General features: G+C 35.2%; 1 protein-coding gene and 1 long non-coding RNA gene across 3 annotated transcripts in view; one reads left to right on the forward strand and one right to left on the reverse strand.

The window, feature by feature from the left end:
- Positions 1–17,103, reverse strand: part of LOC137093940 (uncharacterized) — a 39,685-nt gene that overhangs the window by 19,388 nt on the left and 3,194 nt on the right. The gene's annotated exons all lie outside the window — the stretch shown is intronic.
- The window catches only part of erbb3a (erb-b2 receptor tyrosine kinase 3a), a 34,024-nt gene continuing 19,150 nt past the window's right edge, over positions 2,230–17,103 (forward strand). For both annotated transcript variants that reach the window (XM_067458995.1, XM_067458996.1), the window contains exons 1-4: positions 2,230–2,835; positions 14,914–15,071; positions 15,222–15,408; positions 16,336–16,461. In XM_067458995.1, coding sequence (XP_067315096.1) covers positions 2,742–2,835; positions 14,914–15,071; positions 15,222–15,408; positions 16,336–16,461 — 565 coding nt within the window. In that variant the 5' untranslated portion in view covers positions 2,230–2,741. The remainder of the gene's footprint in view (positions 2,836–14,913; positions 15,072–15,221; positions 15,409–16,335; positions 16,462–17,103) is intronic.

Raw genomic sequence — 17,103 nt, forward strand, 5'->3', positions numbered from 1 at the left:
CTTCCTCAAGAACCAATGAGGTTCATTTGCAGCACGTTTGAGCTTCAGCAAGAACCAATAAGGTTCATTCTTATGTTACGCTTGAGCTTCCTCAAGAACCAATGAGGTTCATTCTTATGTTACGCAGCACGTTTGAGCTTCCTCAAGAACCAATGAGGTTCATTCTTGTGTTAAACAGCATGTTTGAGCTTCAGCAAGAACCAATAAGGTTTGTTTTTGCGTGTAAAGCAAGTACAGTTGAGCTTCTGCTTGTTTTCGCTGATCGATATGTGAATAAAAGACTAAATTCAATCTGTTCATTAAAGCAATCAAGCCTCTTCAGAAAATTTTGACTAGACCACTCGATTAACATGGATCAGTTTTATGAACTCTTTATGAACTTTTTGAAATATCCGTAGCTTTCAATGGAGGGGTAGAAAGCTCTCAGATTTCATCAAAAAGATCTTCATTTATGTTCCAAAGATGAACAAAAGTCTGGTTTGGAACAACACGAAGGTGAGTAATTGCTGACAATTATTATTATTATTATTATTATTATTATTATTATTATTATTATTATTATTATTATTATTATTATTATTATTTCATTTTTGGGTAAGCTAACCCATTAATGAGTTGCATTGTTAATTGCAAATGTCTTGCAAAGATCCACTGTGCTTTGAATATCGCGTGCTGGATTCCAGGAGTCTTTCTGCACAGCAGTCCCTTATTTCAGCCAGAAGAGGGCCGAACTATTATCAGAACCCACACAGTTTCTGACACTGTTCAGTTCAGTTCAGGAAAGGAAAAATAACAAATGCATATTCTCATCATGGCATATGTGCTTAAATATGTCTTTGCTAATGTATAATATATTTTGCACTTATCAAGTGCAAAATATATATAAAAATAAACTCTCAACCTGTTCAGACTAGAGCATGTGTGAGAGCTCAATGAATCAGGGTGTGTTCTGGCCCATAATGCTGTTTGCTGGTGAGATATTAACGAACAAGGAATGTGCTGCAAAACCATAAAAGACCTTGTTTATGCAGTGGCTCTCTCTGAAAAAGAAAATTTGATATGATGCCTAAGAGGCTATAGAGCATAGTGAAGTATTCATTAGAGCTTGTTGTGCAAGAATATCTTTCTGTCTGTCTTCCTCTCTGTGATTTTGTCTGTCTGTGTTCTACTTGTTTGTTCAATCAGTGCCTCTCTACAGACCGGTAGTGCCGGAGGAGCTGGTCTTTAAAACCTGTTTTCCAACCATGACTACCACACTCACATAGGCTATACTGTTTGAAGGGAGAACAAAGGGAAAGATAATTGTTCGAAATGTACCAGTACACATGCTATGAACAGAAAAACACACTAAGAACACATGATTTTCTTTTTTATGTCTTGAGGCATGTAGAATTTGCTAAATAAGGCATAGATAAACAAATAAACCTATACAAATATATTGTTTTAGAAAAATTATTGTTAACAAGGATTATAATTAAATGCATTGTTGTGAGACACAGTATGTGATGTGTGCTCAAAATTAAGTCTACTTTTTTACTGTTGAGAGACTTTTAGGATTACAATGACTACATTACAAAAAGGACATTTATTGTTTTGGCAGTTATTGAATTAATGTGATTTTTTTTTATGTGTGACTGAGAGTAATGTGCATAGACTACTTTAAACAAAAAGTTTAGGATTTATTTTTGAGGGAAATTTGCTTGAGGTAAATGTATCATTTAAATAATTACAACAATAAAAAATATATATGAATTGAATATATTATTTTGGCAGTTATCTTTTTTGTGTCTGAGAATGATGTGTGCTCTGAAGTCAAACACTTTCTTGTCTCAGTGTTCTAAAGCCATCTGAACTGAGGGACAAAGTTGCCTTTGTGAGACTGTGAGTCCAGAGCCATCAAAGAAACAGTGATAAACCAATGGACGATACCGGGACACAATGCCACCCTTGACTTGCTCACAGTGAGACCCCTCACTCCAAGATGACATTATTATCGATACAGCAAAGCCCAGATGTGTGTTTTTTTTCAGAGAGAGAGAGAGAGAGAGAGAGAGAGAGAGAGAGAGAGAGAGAGAGAGAGAGAGAGAGAGAGAGAGAGAGAGAGAGAGAGAGAGAGAGAGAGAGAGAGAGAGAGAGAGAGAGAGAGAGAGAGAGAGAGAGAGAGAGAGAGAGAGAGAGAGAGAGAGAGCTTGGCACATACATTTATCCCAATCTCGTCGGTGCTTTCAGTGCAGGCTGTGAGGACTGTCGTTACCGAGGTAAATTCAGAACACTGCCTGTTTAAAACGGTCAAGAGTTCACTATCAGGGCTTAATGACTTGTTTACATGTTTGAGATAATTCAATGTACGGGCTTTGGAATTATTCTCGACGTCACAGCCAATCAGCGTTCAGCATCGTTCACCTGTCTATCCTCGTAAACAGGTAACAAACATCGAGACAACATTCCTGCGTGCTCGAGCGTTTTCATGTTTACAAACCTTCCTGTCCTGTATTTCTTTTCCACAAAACATTTTGATTGTACTGACGTTATACTGAAGGATTTTATACACTTTTTCGTGACAGACGAAAACGGACTAGTAGCCTACTTGATATTTTAGTTTGCTTTTTTGATGAGAATTTCTGTCAGCCGAAGAGAAGGGAGCATCATCTCCTCCACGCGTCTTTCGCCATGGATATGTAACTGCATGTTCAGCCTGACGGACGGACTGACTTCACATTGGGAATATTCTGAGAATCATAATGAAGATGAATGCTGCTGCGCTGCAGATGCTCGCGCTGTGTCTCGCGCTCCGTTCACCTGCGCGCGCTCAGACGCAGGACGGCAAACCTGAAGGTAAATCTGTTTTTACAGTCATGCATGATGCACCTGTCTGCGACTAGAGCAGTACAGTAAAACGACAGTTTTGCATTTGAATCTTTAGCATGCTTATGCATTATCTTCATATATGCTGCTACTAAAAAAATATACGTTATATGTTTACATAAATGCAAAATATAAATGCAAAGTGTATTAGTAATAATACATGTAATCTTTATATACACATATAATGTTATCTAATTATTTTTTTTAACAATATTTATGTGTATTTACAAACAGCTCCAAAATTGGTAACAAAATGTATTGCTTGCACTTTGCTTTATTTTGTTGCCCTGACAAATATCCAAAAATAGTGATGTTGCTGTCAGTAAAGCAGTCAGAAAACCTGTTTCTGCACCAGTGGGTCTTAGCGAAATATGTTTATCTTAGACTAGGAGTGTAAAAGGAGAGATTAGTTCCTGTACTAAATCAGTGCTCAAGTGACTCAAGTGACTCAACCTGTAGATTTTGTTAAACCAGTTTCCTGACTCAACGGCTGTTCTCTAATAGGAAACAACTACAGAGGAGTTTAAACTTGTGATTCCACCTGCATTTTTTGTTGTAGGTCTTTTGTCGTTTTTGTTTTGTTAAAACCCAATGCCTCCTTTCAATAAGAGCATCCAGTGTTCAATAGTACATGAATCATTGATCTATATGTTTTATTGATCTTTATGAAATATTTGGTTATATCCATGGTTAAATAAGTTTGAACTATTAAGCCAACATACAGTATATTAAACATGTAAATATGTTGTAGACTATTTGCATGCGCACAATAGCTAATTTTGCTAATGAGGAATTGCCTGATACAGGAAGTATCAGAGGAGAAATTATACAGAATTACACAGAATGAAAACAATCTATTTTGGCTCACATGCAGAGACAGAGTGAGATGTGATTTGATGCACTCGTTGATCTTTGGCCTTCTGCACTAGTGTTGACTAAGAAGGGTGGAGCACAATGTCATGAACAACAACAACAGGTGTGTAGTCCAGGTGATCTCACTGGAAACAGGTGAAACTACTGGACAGAGTCACAAAATTCCACGTCATCTCCAATCTCCCTTCTCTAATCCTTTCAGATCACACTGTAAAAACACTTAAAAATTTGAGTCGATACACTCTTGGAAGAAAAGGTTCTATATAGAACCTTAAAAGGTTATATCGGTGCTATTTGGAACCCCTCTATAGGACCCTTTTAAGTGCCAAAAGGGTTCTTTCTTGTCATTATAGAATTTTTTTTGTGCTAAAAAGGCATTCTATAATGACAAGAAAGAACACTTGAAAAGGGTTCTATATAGAACCTTTTAGGGGTTTCAATGTAGCACCGATAGAACCTTTTCTTGAGTGTACAATGAAGGAAATTGGTTTAATAAAAATAGAAACTCAATATATTATTGCATCTGAACCACAAAAAAATTTGATAAATCATGAAAATAGCACAATTTGGCATGTTTCATTTGCGTCATCACAAAAAAAACACAATTACCCAATATGCTTACAAAAAATATTTGAATAATATTTGAATAAAGTTTGTCGATTCTCAAAATATTCATTTTATTTACTACAATTTTAAATTTCAATGAACTTAAAATGTTAAGGCAACCAGGTAACTTATTTTTTAAATATTTTTTTACAGTGCAGTAATGATTTTTTTTTTACAATGTACTTTTATCCATCCAATTCCATCAAATGTTAACTGGGGTTGTCACGCTTCAAAAAGGACACAAAACACCACAAAAAAGGAGATCTTTGTACTATATTCCAATTCCATAGCGATAATTTATTGGCTTCAGTGGTTCCTTGAAGAACCTTTAACACCCTTTGAACCAGAGTGAGATTAAAATGTTCCCTAGATTAAAATATTCTTTACACTATAAGAAAATGTTCACTATTCTTTGTGGAACCAGAAAAAAAATTTGTATGGCATCGTTGCGAAATCCTCGTATTGCAACCTTTATTTTTACTGAAGCATACAGATCAAAATTATATTTATTATTTGGTGAAAATCTTGCTATTTTCATCCTCGCTCTTCATGTTGGATTCTCGAGAGTTCAAGACATGTAACAATGTTCAGATGACTCAGTGGTTAACAGCTCAGTATAGGTGATGATTATCAGTGAATAACAACTTTAACATTGCTTTTCTTTACAAATTCTCCTTTTATGGAAGAATTGTTTAAAACGATTTGACGGTGAGTAAAAATTGTTTTAAAATCTGAACAGAAGGCATTTGATGACTCTGTAAATGGTTAAAGAGAAAAATTGTGCAAACTTACACACTACCAGATTTTTATTTTTTTCTGAACACAACGAACTCACACAGAAACATGTGCCTTGTTGCTTGAAGACACGTAACAGATGAAAACTATGTTTTAAAAATAGTCTCAAAATATCCGGATGGAATCAAATCAGAATTTGTGCCCATCACATACTCATACACATACATCACATTTGTGCCCATCAATACATATGAAATTTCTGTCATCTCTGAATGCCCAAAATATGCATACTGGAAAATGTGTGCAAAATTCATGTAGAGAATATTAAAGCTTTAAATAATTACAGAATTGTCATTTTTGGGTGAACTATCTCTTTAAATGCTACTTATGCTGCAGTCATTGTTAATAATTATTTGAGTAACACTCATAATTTCACATAATTTCTCTTTGTGGCAGTGTTTGTCATGTTGGAATGTTTCAAGCTATTCTGCTGTCCTGAATGTATATGTACAGAATAGTTTTCATGGTGACAGACTCCCATTGTCATGTTATGTCACAATGAACTGCTGCGGTACATATACGAAAACAACACACAGAACATATAGTCAATATAAATCTATGCTTGGTTTCTCTACAAAACGTGTTTGAAAGAATGTGTTCAGGAAGTCGTGAAGATTACGGCAGTTGTTGACCTTTTGGCATTGTTTTTGAGTGTTCTGAGTAGAGTTTGAAGACGTCAATATGAGTAGAACAGCGTTTGTTAAAGTCTCCCACACACATACTAAAGGCCGCTCCTCCAAGAGTGCTGAATAGATTCACAAGCGCAGTGTGTGTAGCCTCTCTGTTTCTGATCGCCTCTGCATTCATTGAGCATTCATTTATGGAAATACTCCGTTTCGAGCACTGACAAACCAATCATTTGAGTGAACAGCAAACAGTTAGGCCCAATGTTTTAAAAAAAAACCTTCAATCCTTATGTGAAACCTATTTGTAAATGGTCCTGCTCGCACTGCGATGAGCATGATTCGAACCAGCATCACCGGCATGGGAGGCGGGTGTGTTAACAAGGACACTAGTGACCCCAGCCACTTGCGTAAGTCGCTAGTGCACCTCTTGAGGCCAGGGGAGTAAAGTGTACCTGGACTCTTTAGCTGGACATTTTTTTGGTCTGGATCTCAAGGGAGCACCTGGAGATGCTGCTGGATATACGCAACACACTACAAGCTGCCTAAATGTACATTTAAATATAGAAATTATATATAGGATTATCTTTGTTAAAGCTGAAGTTTAGCCTGCAGTCACTTCAAGACCGAATGCACGGACTAAATATAGTGGATACACATCTGGTTTCTTTCTCAACTGGTCACTTATGACATAGCCAAGAGAGTACTTGATGAGACGGGTATTTTTAACATAATTTTGTTTGTATTAAAATCTCTCTTTGTGCATGTTTTTCAGGGTTGTGCACCGCATGCGAGTCCCGATTTTCACGTCTTCTTTAAAAACGTTTGAATGTGTAAATTGACAAAAATATGTTCAAATGATAAACTTGCCCTCTGTGATGGTTAAACTTAGCAGTTCATCCGTGAACATGTGTGCCTAACTGTAGAGCTTTTTCCGTATCACGGATAAACTGCAATTCTACTTCAGTAAACATGTCCTTGTCCCCAAAAATGTTGGTACTTAAAAGCGTGTTGATCCACATTTTTTGTTTTTGTTTGTACCATTCACGTGCATCTGAGCACCAGTTATATACACCCCTGATTATAAATCAATGCCATAGTGTTTTAGTAAAACAGCTGTAATTCCATTTTTAAAAAAATCACTGTTGTAAAACAGGTTTCCGAACACTCACCCTGTATCTCATCAAAAAACAGATTTTAGGGCTGATCAAGTTGTTCCTACAGAGCAATATTTGGTTGTAATTTACAATTTAAAAATTTATTTTATTAAAACAGCATTTAATAATCTTAGTTAATGTTAATTTCTACAATATTTTTTTAAAACAAAAGTTAACATTACTTAATGCACTGTGAACTAACAATAAACAACTGTATTTTTTATTAACTTTTTTAAATAAATTAAACACATGAGACATTGTAAATTGTTACCAATCATTTTGAAAGCACCATACTTGTAGTTTTCTCATAGGCTATTAAGATGGGATTTATTTATTTATTTATTTTCTCTTTTTTTAAACGCTTGTATGTGAGGCAGCATATTTCAGTTACCAGTATTCATTAAGTTGTATAATTTACTATAATCAGTAAGATATGGCAACTTATATTTTTACATTACTTTAACTCATCGAAATAATTTAAGCAATTTCAACATAAATTATACGAGATTCAACTTTCGAATTTTAAAGTCAGTTTATAATTAAACTTGTACAGCCAGTTTGATTATGCTTAATTTAAGGCAACTGAACTTAATGTTTAAGTTGAAATTGGTGGACATTTTTTAGTGTGTGTTTTTTGTGGCGTTTCCCAGGATTGTATGCACACATAATCATCTTTTCTTCTCTTGCCCGGGGAACAGGAGAAACCTGTGACTTAAAATGGATGTTAGGTGCAAAACAAAGTCATTAAGATAGGCATGGTTTCTATGTGCGTGCATGCTGTGTTGTGTGTTAACTGACCCAGTAATGACAATAAATGATTCAGACATTAATGTGTAGATGTATGTGCATTTATGCTCATGAGAACCAATCTGTCAGGTTTGTATAATCTCTTTGTGATCATGGCCAAGTTTCTGTTTACCTGGCAGTTAAGTCATGTCTGTTGTGTGCAGCTTCAGACCTCCCCTGGCTTTTGTTTATCGTACCTGTGTGTAAACCTGATAGTGTAGCGTGTGTATTTTGTGAGCGTTTGTTTGAGTTTTGGCGGCTTCCTACACTTGTTTTCGCGCTCTGGTTGAATGGGAGCATTGTATCATTGTCTGCACAGTGCACACTTGAGTACATGGCATACCGAGAGGCCGTTCATATGTACACGTTCTTGCGTTTAACAAAGCGGAATGGAAAAGTATGCATACGTTATTTTTTAATTGAACTTCTTTTAACCTTCTTTCTGCTGTTAGCATACCATCTTAAAAATGCAGAATTCATGCTCCAGACACGTATGTTTAGTGCAGGGGTGTCCAAAACTGCTCCTGGAGGGCCGCTGCCCTGCAGAGTTTAGCTCCAACTTGCCTTAATAAAACATCCTGAATGTTTCCAGTATGCCAAGGAAGACCTTGATTAGCTGGTTAAGGTGTGTTTAATTGAGGTTGAAGCTAATGCTGCATTGATGCCATTATGTAATTACCATCATCTCGAGGTGACAACACGTGACTTTCTACTTGGAGCAGTTCACATCTTCAGGCTGGGTGTTATGCTTTTCTATCAATTCTATCAACACCCAAATTAATCTGCAGCGGTCATGTACGCACGTGGCACAAGTAGGAACTCTCAGAATATTCCCAGCTTACAAGTTGTAAGTTCAATGAGGATGTGAATGCTTTTTACCCTTGGTAAAAAAAAAATTAAGTTGAAATTTAGTTATAGTAATTAGAACATGGCGTGAATACACCTCAAACTTAAGTTAAAACTGAATGTAATGTTTTCTGACACTTAACTGCATGTTATTTACAATTAAATGAAAAGACCAAATTAGCATGAGACCGCAATTCCAAAAAAAGTGTCAAATCGTGTCAATAATGACCAGCTCAATCCATCAAGTCCAGTGCAAATTAGCGTCTGTTTAAGACACTAATTTAAGACTGCTTTTTTGGGTGGTAAATAGTGTAAAAATACCAGTAAATTCTAATACCAGGGGTTCTAGCAGACCAATCATAGTGCTTGCGGTTTGCATAGAATTGATGCGTTGTTACATTTTTGGAGAGGTGCACATCAGTCTATACCATAGGCTTCACGTGTTACTCGCAGCCTACAGATGTATATATCTGACTTAATTTTTCTCTGCATGCCTTTAGTAAATCCTGACTGAAGTTTTTTCTGAGAGTACTTCCGAGTAGAATTACTCTTAGAAATGTTATTCCGCCATACATATTATAGTTCTCCTCTTTAATCCGCTTAGAAAAGTGCAGCGTTTTATTTTATGTCACCATACTCGATAGTTCAGCTATTTGTGTAACTGTATTTATATAGGGAAAATGTGGAAGTGTTTGGTCGCATCTAACTTGATCTCCGTTTGGTACCATAGTGAATGAACTGGGCTTAGTGGGCTAAGCTAAATGCTATCAGATCGTCACCGCGCGTTAGAGAGATTAAGTGCACGCACTCAGATGAGAGAGGTAAGTATCAACTCATTTTAGTTAAGGGAATAACATAGTTTAATATGAAAAAGCGGTTAAGTATCCCTTTAAGATATTTTTTGTTGAAATCCGAAGGCTCAGAAAGGCTTTCATTGACACCAATGTCATTCCCTCTCTCAAGAGTCAAGACCCATAAAGGCACTAAAGACACCATTACGAAGCCTATCTCACTACAGTGGTTCTACAATAATTTAAAGGGTTAGTTCACCCTAAAAATTAATTACTCACCCTCATGTCGTTGGAAACCCGTAACACCTTCGTTCATCGTCAGAACACAAATGAAGATATTTTTGTTGAAAGCTGACGGCTGAGAAAGGCTTCAAAAAGGCCTCCATTGGCATTCAGTACATTTCCACTGACCCACTCACAAGACCCATAAAAGGCACTAAAGACGTCGCTACAAAGTCCATCTCACTACAGTGGCTGTACAATCATTTTACATTGCGACGAAAATAGTTATTGTGTGCACAAAAATCAAAATAACGATATAATCCACCAAATTATTGACGTGAACTCAACGCATGCGCTAGAATATGACGCAGCTCCGCCGTTCGAATCATAGAGAATACATGACCCGGAAGAGGAGGAGCGCCGCTATAGCGTGAGTTCCAGGTGAGTTCACGTCCGAGACCTACACGGAAGACAATATCTTGGCAGATAAAGTCATTATTTAGATTTTTTTGCGCACAAAAACTGTTCTCGCCGCTTGGTACAATTATTGTACAGCCACTGTAGTGAGATAGACTTTGTAACGACGTCTTTAGTGTCTTTTATGGGTCTTGTGAGTGGAAATGTACTGAATGCCAATGGAGGCCTTTCTGAAGCTTTTCTCAGCCATCAGCTTTCAACAAAAATATCTTCATTTGTGTTCTGAAGATGAACGAAGGTCTTACAGGTGTCCAATGTCATGAGGGTAATTAATGAAATAATTTTCCTTTTTGGGTGAACTAACCCTTTAATGAAGCGACAATAATAGTTGTTGTGCGCTAAAAAACAAACGGGAGTGTTTTTTTGTTTTTTACATTTTATTGTTCTGTGCTGTGGTTTAGAACATTGCAGGTGGAATGCAGTGTTGCTACTTCCATTGAATTGTTTCTTTTAACTTAAACCTATAGGAGAATTGCAATGCTCAGAGGTGGCTATTTCATAACGCAGGAGACGTAATGGATCTTGGACAACTTTTTAAAGTATATCTCAAATGTTGCACAAAAGTTTCATAGGAGAAATAAAAATGTAAACAAATGCTGGCATATGCGGAAGTGAATAGTATAGCTCAGATGAGATTACAAGTCTCTTTTGATTTCAGACTTTAGTGTTTTGGGAGATTGGAGCACAGTTTGTAACACTTTTGAAATATGTTTTGAAAGTTTGAGATGTAAGATTACTGGGTTCGTTTTCCTCAAGATCTGATCATGTAATAATCTGAGCAGGCAAAAGCGCAATCATTTTTTTTACCTTTAAAATGCAAATGTCTGGTTTGACTGATGGTTTGAAGCCGTTTCTGACATTACTGGACCTACCTGTCCCATTGTTGTCCATAGCACCCTAAAGCCTGAGCTTTAACTCAAGATCTTATCTGTTCAAGTTCTTAGCATACAATATCTATAGGAGCAGACAGTATATGTGTTAAAGGAAATACTGAATTTGATTAAACATGTATTTTGTACCCAGGGGAAAGATCAATTTAAGACCATATATTAATTCCAGTATTTCAGTGTTCTATGATTCAGGGTTATTATTGTTAACTAAAACTAAAATTAAAACATTTTGTTATTTGAAACAGTATAAAGGTTAACTGAAATAAAATAAAAGTAAAATTAAACTTTTATTTTAACTTGTTCCCAAAGCAACAGTTCTTATTTAGTTTAACTTGAAGTACTAAAATAACTAAAACTAAATAAACTAAAACTAATAAATAAAACAATTATAAAACTAAATGTTTTTGACATAATTTTTTTTTAAAAATACAACAAAATTACTAAAACTTCAACCAAAATGAAAGTGAAAACAGAAAATATAAACATAAAATCAGAATTAAAATATTTACAAACTAGCATAATAATGCTGCAGTGAACTGTGTTTGCACTGTGTTGTGTGTATGGGTATATGTCTGTGTGAAACATTCACTGCGTTTACAAAAGAAGTTTGATAAGAGCTAAAAGGTTTCCAAATACAGACCGGACCTGCAGGAATTCTTTCTGAAAAGTATCAACACAATGTCTGACCCACACATCACACTTCAGGTGGAACTGAACACCTGTTTGCATTTCGCAAGAGACTTTTAGGTCATTTTGTTGGACTCTGTAATGCTGTTAACAGTTTATGTGTGTTATCAGAGCGTATGTGTTTATCAGTTCCTATGAAATGAAGAGACGTGCTTTATTTATGAGATAAGAAATATACTGTATATAGACAGTGTTGAGGAAAGCTACTTTTTAATGTATAGTTACAATATTGCATTACTCCCTTAAAAGTAACGGTTACTTAGTTACATTATATGGGTTACTTTTGCCTTAATTTTTCTCATCTGGGATGGGCTTGCTTGTTTTTAATTTTTTTTTTAAATCCTATTTGGCAGTTGTAAAGGTCAATTCACACCAAAAGTGAAATAAATTTGCACAGCTCAAACAAACCTTTCAGCTGGATTGCAGGAGAAGAAAGTTGAACACTCTTACTTTAGAAAAATGAAGCATTTGATGTTTAACTTAAGTATTTTTTGTGTATTTGTATGGTTGGATCATCAAAGGTCAGCAGCAAACTCAGTGAAGTGAGATTAAATACATAAAGTATTTTTGTGTAACTTAACAAATGTAATTTTTGCAGGAATGTGTAATATTACACAGAATGAGTTTGCATTTCACTGTTTTTATTCATTTTGAGGAATACTGAGTTTTAGTGCAAGTGAGTTGAGTAAATGCATGCTCACATTTTGTCTAGACGTATAATAATCATCATGTTCGCACAACACCTCTGCACTTACTCACATTTTCATGGGGACAGGTGAGCTGTCAGTCAATAAATGGGAAAACTTAAATGACTTATTTGAAAAATTAACAGGTATTTTATTATACATTTAAAAATGCATTCATTTACTAGTTACTTTAAAAATTAATCTGATTATGGAAACCACATTACTTGTAATGTGTTTCCCCCCAACACTGATATCTCACTATATAAATGTGAGATTGATGGCAAAATACTTATACATACCTGTAATTATCTACGAGTGATTCTGCAATATCATGTGTTCTATTACAACCTGCATTCCGATCTTAATGATTCATAAATGCACCATTTTCCTAAAAACTGTGTTTCTTTGAGTTTTAGTCTGTAAAGGCTCCTGGGGCAATTTCTGAGTACCTCTGAGTATTAGCGGGAATATTCTTTCCTAGACTCCCTCAGTAGTGGCTTGTTTCGACCGTGGCAGATTAGAACCAAGGGCAAAATTTGAAATGCAAAGTAGCTTCACCTCTAACTCCCTCAGTCCTCTTTTACTATGATTGCTTTCCTGGTGTCACTACATGAACAACAATGCAATAAAAATAACAACAGCTGTATCAGCGATATCATCAGCTGATGCACATTTGAAGATTTTTTTGCATTATAAGGCATAGTGAGTGCAGTTATTATTTAAAAATGGCCCACTAATTCCACTAATTACAAGGCTTCTTTCCACATAAATGTTTAAATGGATATGTTAAACATTAGCTGAGAGTAATGCGTTAGACATTATTCACTTTAACAATCATTATATGGAAATATTTGAACAAACATAGGCCTATTTCTTTTAAAGTCTCCATGAAATCAAAATGGAACTTTTTTTGCTTTTAGTATGACTATGTTAGTCGTAATGTAGTCTCAGCCTCAGACGTCATGCCCACGGACCGTTGGCTGAACGTCTGATGCATATGGCAGACTTTCCTGGAAACACTTCAGGAGTTTCAAAGTAGTCATGTGATTGGTTGAATTATACAGGATGTCTGCGAGACGTGTGTGTTTCGTTCTGTAACGGTCTTCCTGGAAACAAATGCCCTGACGCCAAACGCCCTTGTGGAAGAAGAACGGCATCATGTTTACAACTGTGACAATAAGCGCTTACCAGGATCAACTAATGGCTGAATTTTCAAAAGTATGTGAAATTTGCGGCTCCATTGTTTCAGTAAACTTGCACAATGTTCTAGAATTTATAATTTATAGATGCATGAGGTATGTTATTGCAGAGACATCGACTTTATATTTAAACGCCCCTAAACATGACATGGAACAAAACGAACTGTGATTGGTTGCGTTAAATGTCAGTCAAATGCCTCTTGGATGGTCATTGACCAATGAAAGCTGTGATAGACCTTTTGCTGTCAGAGAATAGTCGTATTGTAATCTATAAGTTTGTGTGCTCCAAAAAAATTACAAAATTGGCATTTAGAAAATATAAGAATTCAGAACATACAGTCTCTCACTTCCATTATAAATCAATGATTTTGATAACATCCCTCTGCACTTCAGCTTCTCATCAGATTTTCTGTCCAATCAAATGCTTTCTAGTATCGAAAGTATCCCGCCCCCTAAACTATAAACAGACGCTGAAGCTGCAGCTAGAATCGGTTACTTGTTCACACATTTAGTATTTTCTATGAATGATAGGGGATAGGGAACGATTCAGACAGTGTAAGTATGCTTTTGGGGCAAATTAAGTTTTGTTTCACATTAGTGTCACGCAAACTATCACAGAGTGCGCGTTGTCTGCTCCGGTTCAGAGACACAATAGCACAGAGCCAATATAATGCGCAAGTTAATGTAGATCACAAAATGTACCCATTTGAATTCTACATTTAATGCTTAATTTTAAAGCGATAAGGATGAGATTAGGAGGAAATTGTGGCTTTACCGAGCTCAATGGCTCTGGCTGAGCTGTGATATAAATGAAATGCTATTGGCTATTTTAAAAAAGGGGAGGACCTGTGCGATATGTCTTCCCGTTTCAGTGGAAATTACATCAACACATTAAATAATCCTGCACATTTCAAGCCTTTAAATAGAAATTGATTATATATGCTATAATTTAAATGTGTTGGGACAGTAAGATTTTTCATTCTATTTTTGTTTATTTAAAGAAATTAGTTTTATTCAGCAGTAATCCATTATATTGATCAAAAGTGATAGTAAAGACATTAAAAAAAATTATATTTCAAATAATCTTGAAAAATATTAAGCAGCACTACTGTTTTAAGCATGGTTAGAAATATTTCTACAGCAAATCATCATATTAGAAGGATTTCTGAAGGATCATGTGAAACTGAAGACTGGAGTGATGATTCTGAAAATTCAGCTTTGATCACAGGAATACATTACATTTTAAAATATATTAAAATATTGATTAGATAAGATATTGATTCAGCCGTGGTGCACATAAGAAACATTTTCAAAAACATAAAAAAATATCACCGATCCCAAACGTTTGAATGGTAGTGTATTTGTTTTTGGAGCTATGAATTCACTTTTTCTCTTTCTCTCTCTCTACAGTGGCGATGTGTACCGGCACTCAGAACATGTTGAGTGTGACAGGAACCTCTGAGGTCCAGTACAAGCTCATGAAGGAGATGTACACGGGCTGCCAGATTGTCATAGGAAACCTGGAGATCACACAGATGGAGCACAACCGTGATTTCTCATTCCTACAGGTGGGGAAAAGAGATGACGGTTTAACATAGATCTGCAATGACACGAATGAAGCAAGACTGTGCATGAGCTCATATCAGTACAATGCCTGACTGTATTGTGTATCTATTATGTTTTGTTTTATGAATGTATAACCCAATCCCTTTTCACAGTCTATCCGTGAGGTAACAGGGTACATCCTCATTGCTATCAACCAGTTAAGACGTTTACCACTGGAACAGCTGCGAGTCATCCGAGGGACGTCTCTGTACGAAGATCGATTTGCTCTCGCCGTCCTCGTCAACTACCAGAAAGATGGAGTGTATGGACTAAGGGAACTGGGCTTCACACACTTGACAGGTGCGCTAACACATACATGACAGGTGACACATTCTCAACCACAGAAACACAGACTGTCAAAACACCCACACAGTTTCATGGCAACAAGACACTCTGGAGGGTGTGGTATAGAAAAGGGAGTCAACGGACAGAAAAATATTTAAATTTTTTCTATATGTGGTTTATTGAAGGAATTGTTTATCCAAAAATGAGCATTCTCTCATCATGAACCCACATTTGGACTGACACATACTTATGACGGCCTTGAGTACCTAATAATTTATAGAAAAATCCTATATATAGATATTGTTCCACATGAAAAATTCCAGGAGATTGACGTTAGATGGCTACAGTTAGGCAAGAGCATGTCCTGACCTGTTTCAACAAACACGACGTGTCTAATGTGAAATACAATCCATGTGCTTTTATCTTTCCATTGTGTTTCTCGGTGTGTGTGAATCAATGAACATGTTTGTCATCCATTCCAATGCCCTTCCTTTAACCTCTTACTGATTCCATTGTGGCTCAAAGTGTTGAATCAATATGAATGTTACTTATTTTTAAAACTGAACAGTTGTACATATCTTTATTAGTCATGTTTGATTATTCATAGGTGTTTTTCAAAATCTCTAAGCACATAATTTGTTATGTACTGTTGTAAGGTGTGCGACCACATTAAACACCTTAACAATCACCTAACAAAACCTCAGCAAACATTCATAAAACTTTGGGTTGTGGAAGTGGCTTTCACATGATTAAGCACCACTCAAATTGTCTTCGGGAGATCTTATAATCCTGAGAAAAAATTCTGAAATATTTTTTATCCTTCGTAAAAACTATTTCTGTTTTATGAGAGTTTAGAGAACATATTTTGTGCTCTACTAGGGATTTGATCTTGTATTTTGTCTTTGATATTTCTATATTTCTCATATTCATTATGATCTACAGAGATCCTGGAGGGGGGAGTGCAGATCATCCAGAATAAATTCTTGAGTTATGCGCCGCAGATTAACTGGTTAGATATTGTGAAAGACAGTGGAGCAGAAGTCATCATCGAAGACAATGGACCAGAACGTAAGGAGGCAATAATATATATATATATATATATATATATATATATATATATATATATATATATATATATATATATATATATATATATATATATATATATATATATATATATATATATATATATATATATATATATATATATATATATATATATATATATATATATATATATACACACACACACAAATAGGCTATATATGTTTGCCTGTATAATATATATATAGCATTATAATATAATATATAATATACTCTACCGTTCAACATTTTAAGAAGTCTTTTGCTCAAAAAGGCTGCATTTTATATGATCAAAATGCTTTACAATTCTGTAAAATGCTGCATAATATTTTCATGGAAACCATAATACAGTTTAATATTTTTTTCTGTGTTTTTTTTCTTCTTTTATTCTGAGCAGACAGTTTAAAAGAACAGCATTTAAAAAAAAGAAAAGAAATGTTTTGTAATAATATAAATGCTTGCATGCTGTCACCTTTTTTCAATTCATCCTTGTGGAATAAAAGCATTAATTTCTTTCAAAATTCATATGACCACAATTGTATGTTTAGTATGGTAATGTATATATTTTCAATAAATAACTTTATTTAAATTAATATTGATCAATACATTTTAATAAAATAAAAAATG

This window comes from Pseudorasbora parva, chromosome 12 (assembly GCF_024679245.1).
Source record: "Pseudorasbora parva isolate DD20220531a chromosome 12, ASM2467924v1, whole genome shotgun sequence".
NCBI lineage: Eukaryota > Metazoa > Chordata > Actinopteri > Cypriniformes > Gobionidae > Pseudorasbora > Pseudorasbora parva.